This window comes from Cebidichthys violaceus, unplaced genomic scaffold (assembly GCF_023349555.1).
Source record: "Cebidichthys violaceus isolate CVI_PGR_0920_01 unplaced genomic scaffold, fCebVio1.0.p SCAF_12, whole genome shotgun sequence".
In the NCBI taxonomy this organism is placed as follows: Eukaryota; Metazoa; Chordata; class Actinopteri; order Perciformes; family Stichaeidae; genus Cebidichthys; species Cebidichthys violaceus.
The window spans coordinates 665,437-692,164 of NW_027176285.1; the positions used below are offsets into that span (position 1 = coordinate 665,437).

Sequence of the window (26,728 nt, forward strand, 5' to 3'; positions counted from 1 at the left end):
AAATAATAAATAAAACCCACCCATTCACACCCCATGGCATGCTGCCTCATTTGCCCAAGCCTCTATCAATTCTTGGTTATAGCCAATAGCAATAAAGGAAGTGGCCCCACTGTCACAGAAACAGTTGGCACGGAAACAGCACATTACACCATCGTCCAATCCCCCTCCCATTCCTTTGTCGTCATTTCTCCCCTCCCCTCTCTTCCTCTCCTCTCCAGTCCCTTCCTCCTCCTCCGCCTCCTCCTCCTCCCTCTCTTCCTATCTTGTATGTTTTTTTCAGTCATCAATGAAACACAACCAATCCTGCTGCTGGTCTGTCAGCAAATATAATACCTGGAGAAACAGATCTGCTCACTGTATCGTCTCCATTACAGCCGGAGGGGCTCAGATTTCTGAATGTATATCTTATCATTATAGCATGAAATAAAGACACGGTGCTGTAGCTAGCCCATCAAAGCCTGTTTTTCTCTCTCTGTCTGTTACTCTCATGATTTAATCCTGACCATTTCCCCCTTCTCTCTCTCTCTCTCTCTCTCTCTCTCTCTCTCTCTCTCTCTCTCTCTCTCTCTCTCCCTGCTGACTCCTCCCTCCGTTTCTGTCCTGCACTCCCTCTCTCTGCCTCTCTGTCTCTGACACACTCAAACACACGCACACATATATACACGCCCTCCACCCCCATCGCTGCAGTGTCTCAACTGCCTTGGAGCAAACAAGAGAGGATATAGAACGCAGACGTTAATAAGACAGAGAAAGTGGGGTGCTGAAAGAGAGAGAGAGAGAGAGAGAGAGAGAGAGAGAGAGAGAGAGAGAGAGAGAGAGAGAGAGAGAGAGAGATGTACTTGAGTGTGTGTGACCCTGTGAATATGAGGAAGATTTGAAGATGAAGCAGCAGAACTAAAGGTGGATTGCACAGAGCCTTTCTCTCCCTGTAAGGGCTTGTCTGCAGTATCCTCTGTAAATGGATGCTGGCTTGTGAACACGGTAAGCCTGACTTCTCTCAAACACACACAAAGCTTCTTCTTCTTGGTTTGTAATCACCGCAAGGCTGGTGTGGTTTGGACACAGTGGAGGAGCAAGATGCCATTTCATCGCAGTCGTTCTGTCGAGGGCGAGTATGTTTTGCTGATAAAATGGGGAAGGTGATGTTCAGAGATGGCACCAAGGCAGGCAGCCTGTCCAGTCCCCTCCTCCACCCTGCTAGCTCTGTGCCAACGGACGCTGCTCTCTATCTTATGCTTGCAATTTGACTCATCATCTGCCCGGAGCATCCTCGATCCGCAGAGAATGTTTTTATCTGAATGCTTAGTTCATGTAATTACTGTATGTAGGACAAGTGAAGGATCCATCAAAGATGTGTGTGTGTGTGTGTGTGTGTGTGTGTCTGTCTGTGCAGGCCATAAGCTAAGAAATGGAAAGAGGGGAAATGAGAGAGTAAAAGCACACTATCAGGTGTTCAGTACTTACAACTGGCTTCACGGGATATTGATTGTGAATTTGCAGTGGGAAGTGCACAAATCCCACGAAGCTTGCAGGCACTGAGATATAAGCGAGCGAATCGTGGCTTGACAGCAGCACAGGAGCGTTGAAGGGTTTGAGTTGAGCTTTCTGTCTGCTGTTCTTTACCTCACCATTCATTAACAATCTCCAGCTGGGATTTATTTGGTCAAGTTGTGTCTGTTTGTGAATGTTAAATCTTAACGGTGAGAGGGGGGCGAGGGGGGAGAGCAGAGCGTGTTCATTACCATTTGTGACGTTTTCTGTTTCAATAATCTTTCATATCTTTAACAGAGTGTTCCTGTATTTGTGTTCAATGGGGGGTTGGGATTGGTTGTGCAGCATCAGGAGAGCATGTGTATTTGTGCGTACTGTATGTGTGTGTGTTGTGTTACATGAGAGAGGGAGAGAGAGAGAGAGAGAGAGAGAGAGAGAGAACCAGTGCAGGGAGGGGTCGAGGGGCTGGGGGGGTTTAACAGTAGGGAGGCAAATGGGGCAGAGGGGCGGAGGTTGATGCAGCAGAGAGCAAGAGAGAGAATGAAGGAAAGAGAAGATTTGGAACAGATTGGATGAAAGAGAGGGGGAAAGACCGTGATAATTTCATGTCGGTATAGAAACACAGCGCTTCTCTGAGCATGTGAAAGAAAAAGAAAGAACCCGCTGGATGTGCCTGTGATAGTTCCAGCGGCTCACATCGAGCACCAGAGACATCTGTGAATCAAGGCAAAGATGGTGGATAAATTCCACCATGCCCTTATCTCTTGAGCACTACTGATACCAAAATGGATCAGGAGTGGATTGACACTTTTGCTGAACGTGTGTAATGTTGCCCGATTCAGGTCTGCGATAAAACGCAATTAAACTGGATGGGAATATTGATTGCTGTCATAGAGTAATGCTGACAGATTGGAATAAGCCTTTGTGGGTTGCTTGCAAGTTGAATTTACTGTTAGTCATCAAGAAAAAGCTTGACATTATGGAATTCAGATACGCACATATTGAAGCACCATATCTTTTAGGAAGTGTAACTTCATCTAGATCATGCTTTATTTATTTCTGACCTCAAATTACCAATGTGGATACATCAAATGAATTAATTATCCATGTGTTTTTCAAGTACAGACGACTGAAAGCGCAGTGAAGTGATGTATTGTTGTCAGTGCAATCAGTGCAGCATTGGTTTCATTAAAACTTCAAAGGGACTGAGTTGTGATTTAGGGCGGTTACCAAAATGTGCAGATACTTAATTCTTCATGATGCCATTTCAAGAGAAGATGCACGTCATGTCGCTTCCATGTCAGTTACTTGGAGGAAAACAGCAGTGGCCTGTAATATCACAGCCACAATCTGAACTGCGTGCGCAACAATAAACGGTTTGCATGCAAACAACATGTTGTAGTGAAGACAGTGTGTCGCCGTTTATTCACCCACAACTCAGAGTGACTTTGTTGATTTTGTCCAGTTGTGACCGTGTTCCCCTCTACAGTCTCAGCAGCTCGTCCACCACTAGAAGACAAACCACGGTCACATCCGCCGGGACAAAAGCTCCAATCAACAATCATTATTTCTGTTGGATTTTCAGTTTTCTTCTGCAAGCTGTCAAAAAGTGTCAGAGATCACTAATGCCCTTGGCTTTGAAATGATGGATGACGAGGTCCAGTGGGGAATATGAAGGTTAATCACATGCTTACATAGACACACACACACACACACACACACACACACACACACACACACACACACACACACACACACACACACGTACATACTGAAACATGTCATACTGCTTGAACCTAATATTAAACCTAATATAGGAAGAAATACAATTGGTCTGACTTTTGATAAAGTGTTTTTTTAAGCCAAATACACAAACCTCAACATGAATTCTTAAACCAGTGGAATAACGTCACATAAATGAAGCATGGACAGCATCAACAGCTGATCTATTTATTCTCCTTTGTTTAAATGGTAATATGCAGGATGCTGCCGCTCATGCAGCCTCTATGCATGTACAAATGAGAGCAATAGTGTGACAGAACCTATGCCGAGTTGACCTCCTTCCACCTCCTTTGTTACTTGCTACATCCACTCCACTGGGTGACATAATGGCAGGGGACAGCGGGGACAGACGTGGTTTTAAAGTGACAGTGGCTGTTGAGGTGGCAGCTCTAGCACCGAGGAGGCCAATGTCCCCGTCCGGTGCACTTTCAGCCATCTTACACCTTTTAGGTGAGCACACAGTCGACTTGGACAATTAAACTCAGCTCTATTACACTTAAGTACCAAGGGGGCCAAACACAGCTCCCTCGGCAGCCTACTTAATAAAATGATTAATGTAAGATGTCACTTTTTTCCTGGAGAGGGAGCACCAGAATTAACCACTTCATATACATTTTCTTTAGTGGTAGTGGGACTTAACATTGAGAGTGATCTTGCAGAGGCGATGAAATACCCTTTAAAACCACGGCGGTCCATGAAGTTCACATCTCTCAGTTGCTTTGTCACTCTGTACATTCAGACAGGGCAGTGCTTCGTTTCAGCTGGCTCAGCATTCGTGTTTGTTTTGGGTCTTTAATCCTTGCCAGGTACAGGGACAAAGTGTCGTCTCCACACAAACGACTAGGAGACACCGTTTGGCAGACGCGTCTTTTCGACAGACACAGATGTAGAGAGGACTAATAGAGGACTTGACAGTAAAGCATCAGTGAGGAAAGCTGTCAGCTGAATCAAACTAAATCTCCGGGCGGGGCTCTGTTAATGAGTATGTTTTGGGGTTTTTTTTGGGCTGAATTCATCCCTGTCGTTCTCTCTGCCCTCCTTTCTAATCTTTGCTGTTAGTCACATACAGGGGCCTGTCTGTGCTCCTGAGTGAGAGGCCTTACTTACAGCACTCAAATGTGAGAGGGCAGAGCAGAGGGGACTAACAGAGCAACGTTGTGTTCCATTGCACACACATAACAGCGGTCATATGACAACAAGGAGGTGGAAGAGAGGGAGGGAGGGATGGGGGGGGGGGGGGTGTATGGCCTACTACATACTGGTAAGGGATGTTGGTCTATACCGAAAGAAACGAACGGTGTGTGTGTGTGTGTGTGTGTGTGTGTGTGTGTGTGTGTGTGTGTGTGTGTGTGTGTGTGTGTGTGTGTGTGTGTGTGTGCATGGACGCACGTATAAGCCTGCATGTATTCTGTGAAAACTACAGGCTCTCTTAGAGACAACGTAACGTTTATAGCACAACAATTAGGTTCTTTTGATAAGGGCCGGTCTGCTTTTCCAGAGAAAGTACCCGAAAGTGGATTAAAGCTGGTGGTGCATGTCAGTGACCTCTGCAGTCCACTGCTGTAGATAAATCAATTCTGATTTCCTGTGTTTAACATGCAGTATAATTGCCTTTCCCTGTTTGTACAGGTGCCATTTTGTCATATCTCTCCCCTACCCACACGCTCATCCCGTAAACATAGAACCGTTCAGCTGTTGGCTGGCATCAGTTGGATCTTGGCAATAGAGCAAGATTCTACATCATTTGATTAAAGTATAGGTGTGGCCTTTTCGGATGGTGATTTCATCATTTGGTTTAAATCTTGCAAAGTCTCTGCAGGGGCAACCGCCCTACTGCAGTACGTTAGATATTTCACTCTTATTCCTTTTAGCATCCGCTTCATCGCTGTCCCTTATAGCATTTATTGTACAGTGCCGGTAATGTGGTTTAATGGCTGGTGCGTGTGCTGTCCCAACTGCAGATAATGTCTGTGTGTTGTACAAAGCCTGAAAGAGTCCGTTTCCCACAATTTCCTTCTGTTGCAGAAAGCGTTTATCTTATCTGTCATGACCCAAATGAATATTACGTTGGAGGGTTTGAATGAAGATTAGACTGCTTATAGTACTAACCTGAATGGTTTTGATCTAGGTGATATAGTGAGGGAAGTATGAAGGCAGAAAAACATCTGTAAGCACCAGCAGCACAAGATCCGTTCAGACAGATATCCAAAGACTCACACGTGTGCTCACATTTGTGTGTCGATCAGTGACAACACAAGACTCTAGTGTCCACCTTGTGCCATCTTATCCCTTCGCATCAGACAGCCTACCCAGAGCTCAGCCTGCGCACAAACATGCCATTGTCATCGCCGGCCGGCCTTGTGACTCAGTGTGACCCGCTGGATTGGAGAAAGGGGAACACATCCATTGAGATCAGGAACGTTAAACGGAGCATTATCACGAAAAAGTATCTCGCATACGGAGGCCTGACCCCCACCCCGACTCCAAGCGGCCCACTGTTGTGGCGGAGTCGAGAGGAGAACACAGCCCATCATTGTTTCTCATGGTGAATGAGCAGTGTCCTCACATGTGTACAGTATACAGGCAACATTCTATGAAGTTTGCATTCAGGACAGCATGTCAATGACGATGACATGATAGCACGAAATGTTGAACAAACAATTGTGAGGCATAAAATAAGGGTTCACAATAACAGGGTTTGATAATTATATTACTATGGAATTTGTTTTGATAACGCGAATGACAGATAATTTACGAGCTCATATTGGATTTAGCTTCAAGTCCCAGATGATTTGGTCCATCTATAATGAATAGGTAGAGTCACATCGCTGGAAAAAGACGATGTGACACGCTTTCATGCATGCTATAGATGTCCTGAACAGCGTTTCTCTTAAAGCTGCATTGTTCCATTTTTTGCCACTAAGGTGCACAAAGTGTCCTTAGCCAGCGACCACCATATCGCTGCTGTACAGTTGTCTACTCTCACATCCAGGAGACACGGAGCAACATTAGCATTCATTTGGAGTCATATTTACAGGCCATGAATCCAGTATCCACTGCTCTTTTTACCTCCGCTTTGGTCCCCACCAACATATTTTGCAGGCTGTTTGACTCTCTTCTCCAGCTGTTCACATTGTCTGTCTACCATTTTGTTACAAGGCTTTTCCTCTCTTTTTTTTTGTTGCAAAGAAGCCTGTGTTAACAGTAAATATGCAGGACACAGAACCATGACAATTTGCTAAAGGAGGCTGTAAAGCTATAAAGCCCTGTAGAGCTGCAGAGAAGGGTAATAATTCTCCACGATTTCAACCAATTCTACATCACATAGTCATTTGATCCATCTCGAAAGTACTGATTAATACCAGTTAATGTAGTTTTCATTAAGCTACACAGAACTGATCTCCCGAGATTTTGAGTTCACCTAAAAGCTTTGCTACAAGAACAAAAAAGACGTCTGATGGTCCCTTACTATAATGACAACATCAATTTTGAAATCCATTAGATACAATGTCTCCTGACATATGAAGCGAAGGTGCTATATGACATTAGAGGCTTTCAAAATTCCCCCAGGAGTCTTCTGGTAGAGAAATCCTAGACACGCTTTTGCTGACAGCCTCATTCTTGAGGCTCTTTGACAGCCAATTTAAATGTGTCTTCACTGAGTCTATGTGCTTAACTAGGTTTTCTTGTTCAGCCTGGATGACATGGTCCCTTGCTTGTTCATTTTTCATTAGCTATTCTCAAGAACAGATGACATACAAGGAGACCGGGTTCAGTGTTGGAAAATGGACTGGATTATTGTAGGGAAAGTAGGCCAGTCCGGACGCACTTCTCTTGGGCTCAAAGGCTAAATCTTGCACAAAATGGTGCAAACTGTTGAATGGTGCTGAGGATCACTCTGCCTGCGACCTATATCTCATATGATTCTGACGTAGGATGTGGAGACCACAGAGCTCTGACTCATCACTCAGACGCAGGCCTTCTTGGTTGGAAGACTTCATTTATTTCATTTTACTGAGAGATGCACAAAAAAACAACAACATGCATTTCAGTTATTAGGCTACTAGGAGCATCACATGATATGATGATATCAGCAGGATCTGTGCTCGCAACTGGCTGATATTGATCTACCATTCTGCTGTTAGAAGCATGAAATTGACTGTCTGACTTTTATCCCAGATTCCACATCGTTGTAGTTCCAGTTTAGGAAACCCTAACCCTGCAGATCACCCACCTATGACTTACTGTACAGCTTATTTCTGTCCCTTGGAAAGTTACCCACTTGCTCTTAGTTAGTGTGGTAAAACAACCACCCTTTTTTAACCATTCATGGTTCCCACGTTTACTGTGGTAAAAGGATTTTGACAGATTAAGATTATAATCGCCAAAGTAGCCAGCTCCATCTTATCAACAGCTCCCATGGCGTACAGTATAAGCTGCTAGATGTAGGAATTCCTGGAAACCTTGCCAGACTGGTCACATCACTAGTACTCTTTCCAGTAGCTGGAGCGCGACTGATTTAAGACTCCTCTTGGCTCTACTCTGAGGCAGTAGGCCTAAATAGATTAACGTCAGGATAAGACAAGAGAGTGTGATTAAGTAGGATACTCATGTACAAAAAGAAGAAGAAGACTGGGTGATAGAACTGCTTGAATTGGGTCTAGGTCATTTGTCAATGTTGCTTTTTAACTTTGTTTCTATTTCAGATTCAAAGATTCCACCTTCAGTGTTGAGTTAAATGAGACGTAATCAGTTATAGCATCATTGTTTTGATGAGAAATGTTCTTGTCATTCTGGATCATAGCTGCAGCCTTTAAAATCTACATGCATGAAAAAAATCTGTTTCTTATCTCCAGTCTTAAAATGCATACGAGTCACATATTGAATATGTTTACATGGTAAAACCTTCCCCTCCCTCCCTCCCTCCCTCCCCACCATGATTAAGAAATAATAATAATGAATTACACTCATCGAGATGGAAGACAAACAGACAGAGAGAAAAGACAGTAAGTGCAAGAGCTGAAGACAGACAAACAGACAGCTTCAACACTGTTCACCACATAGAAACATAGTAGTACTCTCATCCTACAGTCATCTCAGATTGGGCCATCCCAGTGTGTTGCACTGGTGAGACTATCACAGAAACAGAACGACAACTTTGTGGAACAATTTTACCTTCTTATAACTTAAAATATAATGAGTCACCAGATCATCAAGTTCATCAAATACTTAATATGGTCCCTGTGCTGCATCCTTCCTTTGTCCTTTGTTTAGTGTTGACAATTAAATGAAACGAGTGGCTGTGACGCTCTAACATTAGACCATGTGAGCAGACTAGCATGCGCGCACCAGATCTGACAATGACCTCAGGAAATAGCCAGAGCAATAAAAGGCAAAAATGAACTATTTTCATGAGGAATGACAAAGGCGTGAGTGTCTCATCGGCGATGCGAGCGTATCAGTCGGTAAAAGATGAAACCTAGACCGCCGCTTCGTCAGAGTCCACAGCAACTGTTCATGGGACTTCACAGCTGGTAGCAGTCAGAACAGAGAAGGTAAAGGTGCCAAAAACAACGTTCATACAAAGACGACAGTATCCAAACACAAGAAGCCCTTCGTCTACGGCGTCATTGTAATAGAGGCGATGACAGCGGCGACTGAAACCTTATTAAAGGACCATAAACAATGTCTGTTCTTGGGGATGTACAATGCTTCATGTATCTCTCCACCACTTTCATTTTGTCAAATTGTCTGGTTGGAGACACCTTTAAGGTAACATCAATGCATATCTTATCAGGAAAATGTGTAAATGGCCATAATCATTTTGTCCACATGTTCACATGCAAACTATAAACCTGGATCAAACTACAACACACTATGATCCCAGCGGATTTCTGTCTGTTGGGTATCTACCTCACTCAAACTGAGTTTAAGCTCTAAAGACTTGATGTGAGTCATGTGCAGCCCAGCAGCCACACACACACACACACACACACACACACACACACACACACACACACACACACACACACACACACACACACACCGCGCTCCAGTGTTCAGCAATGCAAAGATTGAAACCTCATGTCTTGAGTCTAAAATTGAATCTTTATTCAAAATGAAAGTAAAATCCAACATTTCTTTCTAATGAAAGGCGTGCACTTTCAGATTAATTCATGTAATGTTGCAATCGCTTGCTTTTGCTTGATGACCCCACCCCTGTCCTCCTCTGTGAAAGGCTTATTGTTCTCCTCGATTATTCTGCTTTTATTCATTTAGTTCATTGGATTAAGTTCAAGCAAGCTGTACAATTCATTGTTTCGAGGTGGTTCCCTTTATTAATTCAATGATCAGTCACGATCACAATAAAAAATACGTTGGGGTGTTATTTCTTTCAAAATATGCAAATTGGAATATTTACAGCTACAGTGCTTTATTAAAAAGACAAGAGCTAAGAGAACATGTCTGCCCCCGTACACATATTTACAAACCTCCAATGATTACAGCCTCCAGACTATCGCTTTGTCACTGACCAACCAAGCAGTGTTTGTATGTATCAATATTCAAAATCTTACCTTTGCACAGACATTACTTTGTAGGCATCACACTAAAGTTAAACTTAAGCCTGCTCCTAAAGGAGTGCTGCTCCTCTGTACTGTTTCAGATGATATTTTGAAAGTTTGTTTCAACTGTCAACAGCGTCACCGCCACTGTCTAAATTTCTTTCAAAGAAATGCTAATGCCCATGGACATTTCAGTTGAGCAGGTGTGCAGTGCTGCTGCTGCAGCTCAATAACAACAACACAGCTCCAACGATCTACCCAAACCTGTGAACGTCGCCCTGACCTCCACCTACAGGCTCAGCAGCCTCTTCCCCGGTGCATTTCAAATCACTGCCCTGTGTGGAAATTATACCAACAATCATGTCTGTCTTTTGTTGAAAACAAAGGCTGCGAAACAGAACTGACAGATCGCATATAGAGTTGGTCTTGACAGTTGCCACAGAGCTCATAAATATCCGACACGGCCGAAAGGTTTGAACGGCGTTTTACTCTAACTGCTTAATCTTGACACAATAGCAGGATTTATAGCAGATCTGGGGATTAGCTACCGTTTCACTCCTGGGGTTTCGGATATTATTGTAAGAATCACTCTCTTCTATCCCAGTAAAACTCTAGCACTGTATATGGACACCGACCAGACAGCCGTAAGTCTTGCAGTAACCTCTTTTTGTGGGGTTGTCAGGGTGAAGCTAGTCAGAAGCAGGGAGCGACCTCCCAGTCTCTAACACAGTTGCCTTTGGTTGAGACAGCATGAGCGCTGTGCAGCTGATTGTGAGGCATGTGAGCTGTTGTGTTTTCTGTGCATGTACTGTATGTTGGTTTGCTGGAGGGAGTCTAACTGCTGGAATGTTCCTTTATGCAATGCTAGCATCCATCAGTAGGCTAGAGATACATTGTGCTTATTATTCATATGAGAACGTGTTTACTACACAATGTGTGGCCTGTTGGGAAAACGTGATACATGATGGCAACACATACGGTTCAGTAGGTCTGCTAACCCATGGCGCATATGGATATAAATTACTGTTCAGTCATCAAACAGTCACCTTTCCACAGCACCAGACTGTTCTGGATAGTCGGGGTTAAATTGTCCATACGTATGCCTTCCTGCATAATCCTAATGACAATGCTGGATGAGCGCCAGCATGATTTCTGACTGGACCACAGCAAAGCGGGGCCAGGATTATAAATGTGAAAGTCTGTCCCTTACTTACCTGGTGAGAGAGTGATTAACAGTGAGTTGCACCATTGGACAAATTGCCAGTAGACGCCAAGAAACGTTATGAGGCAATGCGAATTGCCCCTTTGCTTTTATGAACAACGTGGCCGCATTTTGCTCCCAAAAATGTTGAAGAAGAGAGGGTCGTTGGTCACCGATAAAGCGTTTGTAAAAACAGATGCAAAGTTAACGTTAATCTGCTTTTACATTCTCTGTAGAACCGGGAGTTAACGGGAGTCACAGCTCCCAACACATCACGACACGTTGCAGGGAGTTTATGTTTTCCCTTCCGGTCATATCTTACACTTTGCACCTTTAAAGTGAACATGGACTGCAGTCAGAGCAGACAATAATGGATTATGGTCTAGTAGTCTGTGTGCCCACAGCACAATTTGTGTTTATTTGTTCAGGAGTTTGTAAGTCAGTAGCATGACTTAGCTCAGTATTACTCACCTATTACTATCTCGTCTAAAGAGAACAGGGCTCGCAGTGTGAGCATACGATTCCCCAGAAGCCTGACAAAAATTGAAAGAGTGTGCTGCCATGTGTTCTGTCTTCAAAGCATTTCTTTCCTGCTGTGTAATGTCCCTTTTGTTTTTACATCCATGGCAGTGTCTGAGCTGAGTCATTAGGCCTTGCAGTGGCCTTCGTCTGCCATCAGTTATGTGCTCGTGTAAACACGTATTACCGGGACCGCTACAGATGAACATTAAAGATTCAGGAATTCACTCTATAGACACGACCACTAACTATCGCTGTAACACATTCACGGCCATATAGGTTTCCACCGAGTTATGTTCAGTCTTTCCCAACACGTGCCGAGCCCTTGGCCTGCTTAGCTGTGATAAATCGGCAATTTTCTTGCTCAAGTTGGTCTTGATGCAAATGGGTAATTGGTTAATAAATGAGAAACATGATTACTTGCTGGTCCCCCGCTGAAGACAACGGCTATTTATGACGGCAGATGTTCGTGAAGTGCAGTATTCTTCCTACTGCCTGTCGACTGCGGGGTTATTCCCTCTGGAACGCCTCAGCCCATCTCTCTTGAAATGCAAGACTGCTGACCACACACCTGCCGCCTCATTCATAAAGCATTACACCAGGACTAAAAGAGACACGCACCTCTCCCCCTTTCTTTTCTCAGACTTTTGCTTTTCGTTCATTGGAATAAATACATGTTCTGCATTTGCTCTTCCTCATCTTTGACACACCTGAGCAGAAGTGGGACTCGTAGCGCAGAACACCGCTGCACCGCAGCATCACAAGCATTTCTGTTCCATTCCTCCTCTGAAATTAGATGTGGTTTGATTTAAATGATGCGTCTTCAGCGGCACACGGTGGGATTGATTTCACAGCAACACATAATGGATTTAGCACGCTTGTGTAGCTCTTTAAAATAGCTTCTATGAGACACAATTGAACGCTCTACATATGTTTAACAATGTCTGCTGACCTGGAACACCGAGTTTATTGTACCTGGAGACTTTCTTTTTGAAAATTGTGCTTTGGGTGGTTGTTTGAATCGAATCGACCACCAGGTTTTCTCATCCTCTCAGGTGTCGAGTGGCTTCAAATATCCACACCGTTTAAACACATCGGTGCCTCCTGTGTGTGTTCGGTCGTCGATGTGAGATTTGTATCTTTGAGAGTGTATTCACACTGTCCAAACTGGCATCTGCAGATACCATACAATGCATTTCTCTTCCAGCAACTTTCGTGTGAGCAATTACATTGAGCCGCTGATGGATTGAAATCACCACTCAACCTAATGTGATTGACCCTTAATTTTAATAGCATTTTTGTGGACTCAACAACCGCAACAGGTAGGAAGAGACTGTTGTGCAACAGAAACACACCGTGGCTACATGTACTCATCTCTGATAAAGAGCGGGGTTGTAATTATTTGCAGCATGGTAAATTAATAATAGGAGGTAAGCACCTGGGAGAGAGCTGGAGGGAGAGCCGGTGGGTCGTGTGCAGCAGGAGCTGCGAAGGAGAGTGACCAAGCTCGGTCTGATCTGGGCTATCACGTTACCTCGGCCCTCACGGCACATTGAGATGCTGGCCTCTCTCTGCGGCCCCCACGGCTCTACCTCCACTCACTTACTCTTAAAGTGACACGCCTCTTCTTCGTACCGGAGCCAAGGTAGCACAGGTGTCCTCGTAACACCTTTTTCTCTGGAGGACGCTTTGACATATATGAGGATAGATAGGACTTGCCAGAGGAGGTAAGCCTGGAAATGTATCCTTAATGAGTAAAGATGATGACACTGTAGGCGTCATGTGGAATAGAGATGAGATATTATTCGTTGTTGCTGACATTCAGAGCTATTTCAACAAAGATTAAGCATGTTTTTATCCTGTAGGCATTTTCTTAATTTGTTTTTTTTTAATTATTAAAAACTTAAGTTTCAGGCTTTTTTTAGTTTTCTCATTCTGTGTTATGTTCCAGTTATTAGGGTGTCGGTCAGCATGCGGAGTATTAATAATAGACATTTTATTTGATAATAACATACACTGATTTTGCGCTGCCGGTACACTACTTCCTTAGCAATTATTTAAAGTGGTGTGACTTCAAAAAGTGCGGATGTGCAAGTGTTGCATATTTGTGAAATAGCAAATTGACTTCACACGCAGCTTTAATGTGTTTCATAGGCTCTCAGAATCAGTGATGTGCATTAACCGGTTTGGCTGCTATGCCATTTTGAGAGGGAAGTCAGGTGCCTGGAGCCAGGAAACAATGCTCTGCACTCTGTTTGTGTTGTGATGCTTTGTTATGGCTTTGTTCTGCTCTGTTTGTCCTCTCCGTCAGTTGAAGAGTGGACCTCACTCACCGAGCTCTGAGACACTCTCTCTCTCTCTCTCTCTCTCTCTCTCTCTCTCTCTCTCTCTCTCTCTCTCTCTCTCTCTCTCTCTCTCTCTCTCTCTCTCTCTCTCTCTCTGACAGGTCTGCAGAATATAGTTCCACCAACCAAACTAGGCCACAGTATGATTTCACATTTGTTACTCAGCCAATAGCATACAGCTTGTTTCGATGTGCATCTATTTATCACAAATTCCCACAGGCATTCACTGCTCCAAATTTGTTTTTGCTTTACATTCATCATATCCTATAAGACAGTATTTTATTTGAATTCAATCCCCAAACGTATTATGATTCAGTATTTGTTCTATTAAAGTAAATGATCTGCCTCCTGAACAGCTAATATATGAAAGTAGGAGCTGAAGGAAAGCAGAATTTTTTATACAATCGTAAAGATAACGACACAGATATCTGGGCAAGGAAAGGAGGCTTTACAGGGAATGAAAGCGTGAGAGTGTACCTGCTGGCTCAAGCCTGTTATTTTCCACTGTGATAGTAAATAAGCATATCACCTGATGCATTGAGCTGAGCATCCCTGAGAGTACGACAGTCAGCGGCGGAAGATGCCATTGGTTACGAGGAAACACGTGTGTCGTGTTAATCCTGCAGCCGTTCCCTTTCAAACAGAGGAGTGTGTTCTCCCCGGTCTGTTGCCATGCGTTTGTTTGACCTTGATTGTGTATGTAATGAGTGTCCGTGTGTGCGGTGGTGTTAAATGTCTGGGCGTGGTGAGCTGAGATCTGCATTGGTTCAGGGTCTATGGTAACACAGGACTGCTGAGGAGTGTAACTATTAGGAGCAGAGATCTCAAGAGGCAGCGTACACAGAACACGGGTAGCATGGCAATGGTTGAATGGCAAGTGAGCAGGTCAGTATGCATGTGACTGTTCAGGCTTTCATTGCTGATCACTCGATTTACATTTTATGGATACAGAATCACATGTCATATGTTTTCTGTTGTCACTCATTAAATTGAAATGAGAAGATCAGTGTTACTGTCATGTCGGTGTGATAATGCAGAGCTAGAGCCAGGAGGCAATTAGCATAAAGACTGGAAGTGGGCTCACAGCAAGTTCTCCAAAGTTGAAAAATATGCTTCCCAGCACCACCAATGCTCACTGGTTTGTTTGAATGGCACAATTTGTGGTTTATCCATCCAGCAAGCCCTTCTATGCAGAGTGCTGGTTGCTGGACTGAGCACAGATTTTGGTGTAAAGATGAAGGTCAAGATATTTCTAAATCTATTTCCCCCCTGCTTTGATGCTAAGCTAGGCTAACTACCTAATCTAACGCAGAGACATAAGAGTGGGATCGATCCTTTTATCTCCAAGAGAAAGCGAATATTTTACAAAATGTTGAACTCTTCTTTTAATACGTTGTTGCTGTAATGGAGAGTGATGAAACTGCTCTCACTTGTCTTGAATGTTGTATTCATTTCTCTTCTCTGTTCGTCTTCTGTGTTGGCAGACTCGCAGCCCTTCAGTTGCTGGGGAGATATCACACCACAGAAGAAGCGGAGAAGATTTTACCAGGAACTTCAAACAAAACAGGCCAACATCGAACTGAGGTGGACGGTTGCAGAAGCCAAGCGAGTGCAACGCACCACGAGAGCCATGTGGGAGGAGAGTGAGGGGGCTTTGCTATTCTCACGCATCAAGCCCAAACAAGTTGTCTACTGACATACGTAACGTTCCCCAGCTACCGTCCAGAGCTTTTCATCAGGGGGAGCCCCTGCTATGCACCCGGCTCCATTGGCTTCAGCAGGCAGTCCAACCCTCAGTGCCAGGCACTGTGTGGGCATCCCACAAGTCTGGGTTCTGCCCACACAGGACTCACCGACTGCCCCTGAACAAAAAGAATGAAATACTCCTGAGCCACTCCTCAGTGTGGTGGCTCTCCTGTCTAGTGTTAAATTGGTCGGTTGTGAAGTTCCGTCTGCCTCTTCACCGGCACGTTCCTACCTTTAGTGAAAACCCTCTCCAACTCGTCCACTAGCTCCTTTTAGGTCACCACTTCGTTGTAATTTGCTTTCCCATCAAGCAGCAGCACGAGTTCCTTTGCGCTCACCACGTGGTGGAGGACCATGGGATGCCGTCAGAGCTCGGAGGAGAAGGAGGCGGCGCGGCGCTCGCGGCGAATCGACCGCCACTTGCGCTCAGAAAGTCAGCGGCAGCGGCGTGAGATCAAGCTACTGTTGCTGGGCACCAGCAACTCGGGCAAGAGCACCATCGTCAAGCAGATGAAGATCATCCACAGCGGAGGCTTCAACCTGGAGGCCTGCAAGGAGTACAAGCCCCTCATCCTGTACAATGCCATCGACTCCCTCACCCGCATCATCCGCGCTCTCACCACCCTCAAGATCGACTTTCACAATCCCGACCGCGCCTACGACGCTGTGCAGCTCTTTGCCCTGACAGGGCCAGCGGAGAGCAAAGGGGAGATCACTCTGGAGTTGCAGGGGGTCATGAAGCGCCTGTGGGCTGACTCAGGGGTCCAGGAGTGCTTTCAACGATCCAATGAGTACCACCTAGAGGACAACACTGCCTACTACCTGAATGACCTGGACCGCATCTCTGCGCTTGAGTTCATCCCAACTGTAGAGGACATCCTGCGGTCCCGCGACATGACCACCGGCATCGTGGAGAACAAGTTCACCTTCAAGGAGCTCACCTTCAAGATGGTGGATGTGGGCGGCCAGCGTTCGGAGAGAAAGAAGTGGATCCATTGCTTTGAGGGCGTGACTGCAATCATTTTCTGTGTCGAGCTAAGTGGCTATGACCTCAAGCTCTACGAGGACAACCAGACGGTAAGAACGATCTCTCTTTAAAGGGCCCACAGTTTCACAGTAAATGTATGCACATGCACACGTGTCTGCACTAACACATGCTTGCACACACAGGTCAGATATCAACCCAATCAGCACAAATTACACAAATACTCTCTCTTATTAGCTTTTTACACCATTCGTGAGTAGAAGTGTGACCAATATTTCTCACAATCTGTTGAGATCATTTTTAAGTGGGGAGAAAATATCTCTTATGTGAGACCAATTTAACATTTATTTGACTCAAGATCTTAGATACCAATAACCTTGGTGTCTAGATTTCTGTCAAAGCAATTACTTAAGATAATGATCGCGTCGTTCACGTTTCTATTTTGAATTTAATTTGAAATGAATAATGGCTCTATCCAAAATCCTTTTTGGAAACTGGGTTGTTTGATGGTTACTTTAAATTAAAATAATATTTTAATGAAGGAAAGAGTGTTAGAATTTTAGACGCAGCAATTAGGAATTAAAAACATCATTGTTCCCCAGCATTTCACTAAGTGGATCAAGTACATTACATTTCCACTGTATGTTTACTTTGGTGGGAACAAATCTTTAGCTGACTGAGAGATTCCTGAAGCACCAAACTGCTGAACAGCTTATCATCAAAGAAGGAAAACAGACCTAAACAAACGGAGTGTTAACATCATTTCTACTAAGTTTAGGTCTACAGCTACAGAATGCAACTGGGTAAAACTTTGAATCTGTACAAAGTTAGGGGTCAAAGGTATCCAGTACCACTTCATTCATAAGAACATCACTACCTAATGTCATCCCTCTACTGTTCATCAGTTTAGTCTAATAAACAGTTGGGAAAGTCTTATTCACATTTAATGGTCATAATCCAGAGTTCTTTGGCTGGAGGCATGAATGGACTGATTTTGTCAAAATGGGTGAAACACGTTCTCAGTAGTGAAACTGTTTCAAATCTGTGTGAATGAGAGTGGCCGGCGTTTCTTATCTCCCCTTCATGGTTGTGGAATTTGAACGATTAGCGTATCTGTTCTGTTATCTGACTGTTTTGGAATAGTCGGGTCGTTATTGCTTGTTTAACTGCCTTTTTGACAATGGAAGGTCAACAATAGATACAATTTTACTTTTTTAGGCTGCACCAGCTACGAGGGGTCCATTTTCTATTTCTTGCATGACATGATCACATTTCTTTCCTAAAGAGATTCCATATCTATTTACACCTCTTTATACACAAGAAATAACTTGAGAACAGAGGAAACTTTGTCATTCCTGTAACTGAACTGGCCTGATAATTCATCGGTTCCCCTGATGAAACAGGGAGTACACCACGCTGGGTTATAGCACAAAATCAATTAGGTTTACAGGTTAAAAATAAAGTCTGAGGAGAAAAATGCAGTATGGTGTTAATTGAGTTCACATAATAAAGTGTGAGGCTGTACCTGTGAGATTTAGCAGATTGTGAAGGCACTGTGGAGCAATGGGAGTTCACAGGTGCTAGAAAAAACACAACTTGTATTATTCTAAGACAGGAGAGGAAGAACATTCAGCAATGGATCAAAAGTACCAGAAAGAAAGACCTCCTGAAATTAGAGCAGCCACCCTGCTGCAGAACCAACTATGAATATGATTTCTTCTGAAGCATGTTCATGGTTGAATTAATGACTGCCGTTACAAGTCTGTGTGTTTGAACACGTGAAGCAGACGTTCTCTTTGAACACACCGCGATGTCTTCAGTTGGACAATGGCAAACTTGTGACAAAGTAACATTAATACTGGCTGTGATTTTCTGAGGCCAGACTGTAACATGTTGCCTTCTCTGTTTCAAGCTATTCTCATGCAGTCATCAGCACAATCAGCACAATCAGCTGACCCTGCGCAACATCGAAGTGTTGTACTTGTCAAAATTACAGATGAGAACATGCAACAGATAACATATCGTGAGTTAATCTAGTGATGGTTTTCTTGCATGGGCACTGAGGAAGGCTAGCTTGTTGTCTATTCAGTGGAAGACATTCTACAGAAACCTTACTGTGAGACCAAAAGCAAAGCGAAAAGCGTGCCGTTGCTGAGCAATCATTTGAGGGACAGCGAGCATATAGCAGCATGCAGCCATGTTTATGGCCGTGTGCGCACCGTGCATTGCTTGAAGACAGACACTCAGTTGCCAAAACTGTGCACCGACAATGTTCTTCATTCTTTTCAATGTTCAGCTATACTTGTCTTGAAATTCGGAGGCTAAAATTCTTAATATTGTTATTAGCTATTGTATTTTTTCAGCAATGAGCTCAATTCTTTTGGTTTAAAGACATTGGTTTTAAACTGTGTGAAATATGTTAAATCAATAAGTGCAGCTTCAACACCATGGCAATAGCACAACATAAGCAAAATCTAATATTTACAACTTTCAAGACAAAGAAACACGTGTTGTTAAATAATCAAGTCAAGAATGAATGGAAAACCTTTTGTCGGGCGCATGTGAAGCCAGCATTATAAATAGAAGGCTATATCTTATATAACTTAACAGATGTGACAGATGTGAAAGTGTCTTAATGCCCCCAAGAACAATTAAAATGATAATAATATACAATGGATGGATAGAACATGTGCAGAAGTGTATCAGGATGCACAGCGTATTGAAGTATGACCTGGAGAGATGATCAAACAGCACACTGAGCATGAGGCGTGTGTTTAGTCTAGTGCAGTCGCACCACAGCAATGCTGGATCAATATGTACATTTCAACACGTCAGTGACAAAGCTCTCATACGGTAACATAGAAACACATTAATTAATGCCGTGGCTGAGATGTTACAGTCATTTGTAACGTAGGCTGAACATTTATACTGTGCCCTATGTGTGAAAGACAGCTCTACCTGCACCACATCACGGTGGCCATATTGGACATCAGGCCACGCCTTCATGAATGAACAGGACCATCAGGCAGACGGCATAATGCAGCAGCAATTCTACATTTGAGTGTAGTCTGAATCTGAATGTTACTTGATGAAGTGCAGCGATGTCGCTGAGGTTCCTTCAGCATCCACAGACGGCTCCTTAGTGAATTCCTGCACATTGGAGCCGTCCGCTTCTATAACCACAGTCAGCTGACGCCACACTGCCGAACAGCTGTTACCTAACGCATCGTCTAGCCTCTACATGCTACATCAATCTGCAACGCCAGGAAAAGAAGAGTGTTTGTATCTGTGTCTGGTTACAAGGTTTACAAGAGAAAACACCGGCAGTGAAACCCAATTTGGTTTCTATTAAATTGGGTTAAGCATCATTTAATACTAAAGGAATGAAGGTCAGTACAATGTGAGGGCAAAGGACTGACCCTGATTCTGGTGCAGAGAGAGAAGAATACTAACAAGCTGCAGAGGTACAGAAAATTCAGCAGATTAGTAAATATACGGATAAACAAATTAATATGCAATACCTACAAAATACAATGCTTCAAATATATCCAGAGGCCCACAGTATGTGAGGCAGAGAACATGTCAGCCTCAAAGCTGCAAACACAGACAAGGCAACGTACCTCCATGTTCCAGAAAACAGATACTGACAATTATTAAGTAGAGCAAGAATGAGAATGAATAGCAGGATAGTAGGCAGGCGGATCTCAGGGGAAATGTGTACATATTTCTAAGAAAATGTTTTCCTTCTGTTTGGTCGGATCGTACGAAGAGGAGATAACTGAGCAGATGTTTAAAAAAAGAACAAAAACATGACCATCTCCTTCTGCAAGATAGCTAACCTTTTAGAAAATAACCTAAACTGCAACTCGTATTTATTAGGGTGAACAATAAACAAACTGGATTTTACAGCCGAGACCATATCAGACGGTATTGTCGAGGTATGGCCTTGACACATTTACCGGTTAACCCTTCTGTGAAGGAACTTCTCAGAAGCGTTGTATACATTTGCAGTAGAGCTGTTGTACAGCATATACAGAGATTGTTAATGAATGGCTCCTGTTCTCACGTGAACCTTCACTTTCCTTTACCTCTCCTAACACAACTCAGTCAATCATGTCCAATGGCATAAACAAGTCACTGATTCAACGCTCTGGACCAAAGGTGACTCATCAGGTTGAGTTCAAGTGAACGTCTGACTCTTGGTTAACGTGTTAGAATGAAGCACAACAGGGATTATATGTACGGTGATCGCTCATTAACGGCTCCGAAAACAGTCACACGTATAGAAAAGCGTTGCTTTGAAGGAAAAGGTGTCGCTTTCATAAGAAGGACTTGTTGTGTCCAATGATTATCTTCGTGGTCTAAATCTCCAACAACAACAACAGGAGCAGAAAACAAACTTCTTCTGACGACGTCGACGGCGGTTCAGTTTCAATGCTCCAGCTCACACAAGACACAAAACACACCATAATAATTACAGTATAACATTTACCCATCAACCCATTCCCTGATGCATTTTCCCTGTCCCATCCCTGTCTTCATAATGAATCGGTTGCCTGGGCTACAGTTGCTTAGCAACAGGCCAGTCAAATGCTCCTAATCCTGCGCTGTTGACAGTGAGCTGTGACTAGGGAAGGGAGGATGAGAAGGGGAGAGCAGGGAAGAAGAGAGGGGCGGGGCGGGGCGGGGTGGGGGGGTGGGGGGGGGGGGGGGTTGTGCAACAAACAGCGGCGCTGGAGAGAATAGATATGAGGTGTATGTGTGCACGCTTGTGTTGTGTGCCTGCGTGACCGTCTGTGGGTGCACCATCATGAATGTGTAGTGCAGGTTTGTATGCAATGGCTGAGGCTGAGCCACTGCAGCAGATCCTGTGTGTGTGAGGTGAAAATGAAAAGCCTGGCTGTGAGGTTACAGCGCTTGTTTAAGCTGGTGTTAGCCAAACATCAAGGCAGGCACAGACTGCAGTGTCAGCTCTATTTCTATTGTCTCAATTATTTTTGTATTAATCTCTAAAAACAGGAATTAATTACCCGTCACATGGAAGACACAAGAGTGGAGATGAATCACGGGTGTCTCATGATTTCATGTCAACGTTTGTCATGTGCGCTCTGTCCTTAAGCCTCAGCAGAGTAATGAACTGATGTGAAGGTGAAAGGACAGTTTCCCCGATCGCTGACTTTAAATCACATCAGGTCCCTTCAAACAGAGGAAGGTGTCAGACTGCCGTCTCAGAAGGTATTCAGGAATACTCTCCTCCCTGAGCTGCAGCATCTTAACCGCCTAATGGCTTATTAAAGGTATTACTAGCATGTAATGGAATTGCTTCATGTGACATAATGGTGTTTTTAAAGAAAGAGTTTTCCAGGAAACGGAATTCAAGGACACACCAAGTGAAAAAAAAGCTTTGCCAATATTTTACACACTAGCACAATATTATTTATTATATTTATTTACTGTTTGTTGTTCAGATTCAATTAGCTTTAAATGTTACTAAAATGCTCTAAGACGACCTCGAGTCTGAAGATGTAGTGCGACACTTTAGAGAACACGCCTGCCTTAATACACAGGCAATCATACACAATTCTAATTCTAAGCTGATAATCAAAACATGTGATTTTGGTGAGATTCTAGCGCAAGAATATTATTATGTTCTATTGTGTACCAATGCGTTTAATGTTTGCCTTGAAATCTAAACCCGGCGGTGTTGCTGCCACATAGATATTAGTAATTAAACAGAGAGGGAAAACACAAAGAAAACATGGTGACAGAGAACATCATCTCGCTAGATAAGAGCAAAGCACTACTTCCTGTAAGACCCTGGCATTGGAAATGAACCTTAATGACTTAGGAAGGGACGCTATACACTTAAGTGATTTGTATTTATGGTAAACAAAGGAGCGACTTCTTCATTAATACTTAAGCTTAATTAAAGCCTGCGCCTCTGGTCTACTCCGACAAGGAGAGGTGAGGGGGAGAGAAGTGTGTGTTTGTGTACCAGTGTGTGTTTGAAGCAAAGGAAGGTAGTCTGCCTGCTTTAGTGCTCTGAGGTGGTACCCTCCCCCTCCTCCCCCTCCTCCTCCTCCTCCTCCTCACCATTAAGAATGTCTGACTGTAGGAGCGCCGTAGTGGCCAGGTGACACTAGTCTCCTGCCGTAGCCTCTGAGCAGCTGAGCTCTTGTTTTCACAGCCTGCGTGGAGGAGTGAGGTCAAACAGCCAGACATGACTATGCGTTCAGTGTTCAATGTTTAGGGGCCAGTCTTAGTCCCCGGGGAAACATACTTATACAGAAAGGAGAGCTTATGCTTCAGTGTGAGGCTAACAACATGTGAGGGAAAGGAAGACACATGAATGAATGACGACCAGGGCAGCGGGGATCTACAGACACATTCTTTTGCAATTTGTAGTGAACAAAGCCTTAGTGTTGTCTCATTTTAGCTGTTTAAAAGGACAAAAGGTGGTTTTGGAGAAAAGGTTTACAGCATCTTAGTTTGCAGCACTTGTGGTTCAATATCTTCAGTGTGTTCTTGGAAATCTTTGTCCCTTCAGGGACGTATTTATTACAGGGGCTACTTTGGCACACTATGTTTTTCTATATAATCTATTATAACAAGGACTTAAATGAGCTGATGTAAAAACATATAAGGGTAACATGCAACTTTGTTTTCTCATAACTGTAGGCTTTTTTCATCATTTTCCAAAAATAGTGCCCTTACAACACTGAATGATGAAGGCTAACTTTGAATCTGCACTATGATCGTCTAATCCTCGGTATCTGTTTTCATGCTGTGCAGATCTTGTGATTTGCTCAGAGCACCATGTTGTTTCTGTAACCTTTCAAACAGCAGTCTTCCATCTGACAGCCTCCCAGTCACAAGCTGCTGGCCAGTCGCCACATGCCAGCAGCTGGCATGAACAAATCAACTTTCTTTTCTCTTATACATTCAGCGTCACATGAGTCAAACTGTACCGAAGCACACGGATGCATACATGCAAATCAACACACACACACACACACACACACACACACACACACACACACACACACACACACACACACACTTTTCTTCTGTACCAAAACCAACAGAATGCCCCAATACAAAACCAATTCTTTGTTTGTTATGTCCTGTCCTGCATGCAGTAGAATCAAATGAAAAAAATAAATACATGTTAAGTATTGGAACAGTGTTAAAGGTCTGATTTAATGCTAATGCCATTATGTAATGTAATGTTTTGCATCACATTCTTGCTGCTGTACTCTTCCTTGCTTTATCTTTTGTGTAGCTCCTATCTCTGCAGGACATGGCAGACAGATGATTTCCATTATTGTGAAACAACAATGTGGCCCTGCGGGCTATAAATGATAATGCATCAACATATGGAGGACCTTTGTTAAGATTAATTTATGAAGTTGAGGCTGAAGAATAAAACAGTATTTGAGGCACACTGGAAGAGAGCGTTACAGCAGTCTGTCCTCAGCGTAAACACACAGCAGTCTCTGCCTCCGTGTGATCCATCCACATGTTCATATATGACAGTTATTGTCACATTTTCAGTTATTCACAGTAGCGAGATGTAAAGTCACCTTCTGCCACTGATCATTTTACGGTATAGCGGTAAAAACAAGTAATCAGCAGTTTCAGAGGAGAATGTGCAGAGAGTTCAAACGCAGGACTTCAAGTGTCTCAAGTCTCAAGTCTCTGTTGACATAACAGAGAAGCCGCACCATTGGCCCGTCAGTCCGTCCGTTCTCCTGTCTTCATTTCCCCCTCAACCCACGCCGCTCATGGTCTAATTGTCTCTCTTGGGTTACATGACCCCCCTTGATTGTGTGATGGAGCTGGCTGGTTTGGGTTGCATTTGCTTCAAAGTCAATACTACATTTTTCTGGAATAATGTCCTCACGGTGTGATCTTCTTCCTTTCTCTCTCCACATCCACACAGAGCCGCATGGCCGAGAGCTTGCGCCTGTTCGACTCCATTTGCAACAACAACTGGTTCACCAACACGTCGCTCATCCTGTTCCTCAACAAGAAGGACCTGTTGGCTGAGAAGATCAAACGCATTCCTCTGACAGTGTGCTTCCCTGACTACAAGGGTCAGAACACCTATGAGGAGGCAGCTGTCTATGTGCAGCGGCAGTTTGAGGACCTCAACCGCAACAAGGAGACCAAGGAGATCTATTCGCACTTCACCTGTGCCACTGACACCAGCAACATCCAGTTTGTGTTCGACGCTGTCACGGACGTGATCATCCAGAACAATCTCAAGTACATTGGGCTGTGCTAGGACCCGATTCTGGCAGGGGGGTGGGGGCCGCTTGGCAGCAGTCGGCCGCCACCGGGCTGGATAAACAAAAGGCTTGTCCGTCTGCCTGACAGTTTATCTCTATGAAGAGGTGCAACAGAGACCTGCAAAAGAAATGAGGTAGTAAGATGGTCAGGGATGGACGATACTGTAGATTTATGTGTTTCAGTTGAAACAAAAGAGCTGATGGGCCATGGTCAAGATGGGGTTTTTACCCAATTTGTTTGCACTGAATATGAGTATGCAGAGACACCCAAACACACACACACACACACACACACACACACACACACACACACACACCAACACATATCCTTATGTTTGCTCACACAAAAGATCTTTGGATCAACAGTCAAGCACTTGTTTGACAAGGTAACACTGGAGGTTTTAGACAGCTGCCCCTACCTGCCTGCCAAACTCCAGGTAGTAGGTCTGTACTGGTGGTTCTCAGTTACTTTTGTCTCCTTCATTTGATTTGCCACAGTCAATTAATGCTGCTTTACAAGAAGAATTTTGAAAGAATCAATGTTCTCTATTGGGTTGTCACCTTAACAATAAGCAGCGAGTGCACCTGATGAGGCGTGGGGAGAGCCTGTATATCTGAGGGAAAAACAAATGTCATTCGACATGATGTCACAGGGTTTCTACCTGAAGGGGGAACTGCCACAGTGTAAAGCTGAAGTGAAATACATTTTCTACACACTATTTCTGTTTCTCCCTCCCGGTCAACTCATGTCGTTCTTTCCCCTCTATCTTTGATCTTTTTTTTGCGTTTTAAAGAAAGATTATGTCTCTCAAAGCTGCTTTTTATAGCAGGTCACTGACTTATAATACCAAGAGAGTGTTAAGCTCGCTAGTCAAAAGTATTCTTTATGATCGTTCCAGTTTCCAGCAAAGAGACAACAAAAAACAGTGCCAAGATCAATTTGTAAATAAAACCAGATCCCATCCATTATGTTAATTCTTTTTTATTTTTTATGGACAAATACATTTAAACATGCATGATTTTGTTACTTTGGGATACTAATATATTTTCTTTGGGATTATGCTCCTTTTTTCTTAGGTTTAAATAATATATTCCCATATATATATATATATACATATACATATACATATATATATATGTATATATGTGTGTATATATATATATATATATACATATATATATATATACATATATATATATATATATATATATATATATATATACATATATATAAGTCAAACACTGTGTACGATTGTACAGTTGTCAGAGAGGAATCTATTGAAAAGAGTTATATCAATATAATAATGGTAAATATGATGTTATGATGATGATGATGATGATTGATGATTATGGTAGGGGTGATGATGATTACAATAATGTCAAGGAAAGTCTCACTGCAACGTTAGCATGAGAGGAAAAACTGGATCAAAGGACAACAAGACTGTAGAAAAACATGAAAACCAAGAAGCAAATCGTGAAAGTTCAATCTTCCTTGCATTATCTAAGTGGAAATTGTTTAACAGCCAGTCAGTATGATGTGTAAATATACTGTAAGGTACACTCTTTGTTCAAACAAATGAAAATATAGGTTGAGTTGGGATACTGTAAATGAGAGAAAGAGAAGGAGGAAACCCCCTCCACTCCTCTTACCCTTTCTTCTCAGTTCAGAGGGTGGTGTGCAAACAACTAAGCTAAGGGCTTCAGGCTTGACTTGACGGGACGTCCACTTCAACAAAAGACAAAACAACTAAAAAAGAAGTATAAAGAGGACAATAACTATGAATAAAACAACTTATGCAAATTTC

At 43.4% G+C, this 26,728-nt stretch overlaps 1 protein-coding gene across 1 annotated transcript; it reads left to right on the forward strand.

Moving 5' to 3' along the window:
• The first annotated feature begins 660 nt into the window (after nt 1–660).
• Nucleotides 661–26,728, forward strand: gnaz (guanine nucleotide binding protein (G protein), alpha z polypeptide). Its single transcript, XM_068705784.1, has 3 exons — nt 661–981; nt 15,386–16,724; nt 24,575–26,728. Exons 2-3 carry the CDS (start codon nt 16,002–16,004, stop codon nt 24,917–24,919), a joined length of 1,068 nt encoding a protein of 355 aa, XP_068561885.1. The 5' UTR covers nt 661–981; nt 15,386–16,001; the 3' UTR covers nt 24,920–26,728.

Excerpts from the sequence above, each read along its gene's own strand:
- gnaz (XM_068705784.1), top strand. The coding sequence starts at position 16,002 with ATGGGATGCCGTCAGAGCTCGGAGGAGAAGGAGGCGGCGCGGCGCTCG. Across the intron at positions 16,725-24,574 it reads TCTACGAGGACAACCAGACG|AGCCGCATGGCCGAGAGCTT; the intron begins GTAAGAACGATC and ends ACATCCACACAG.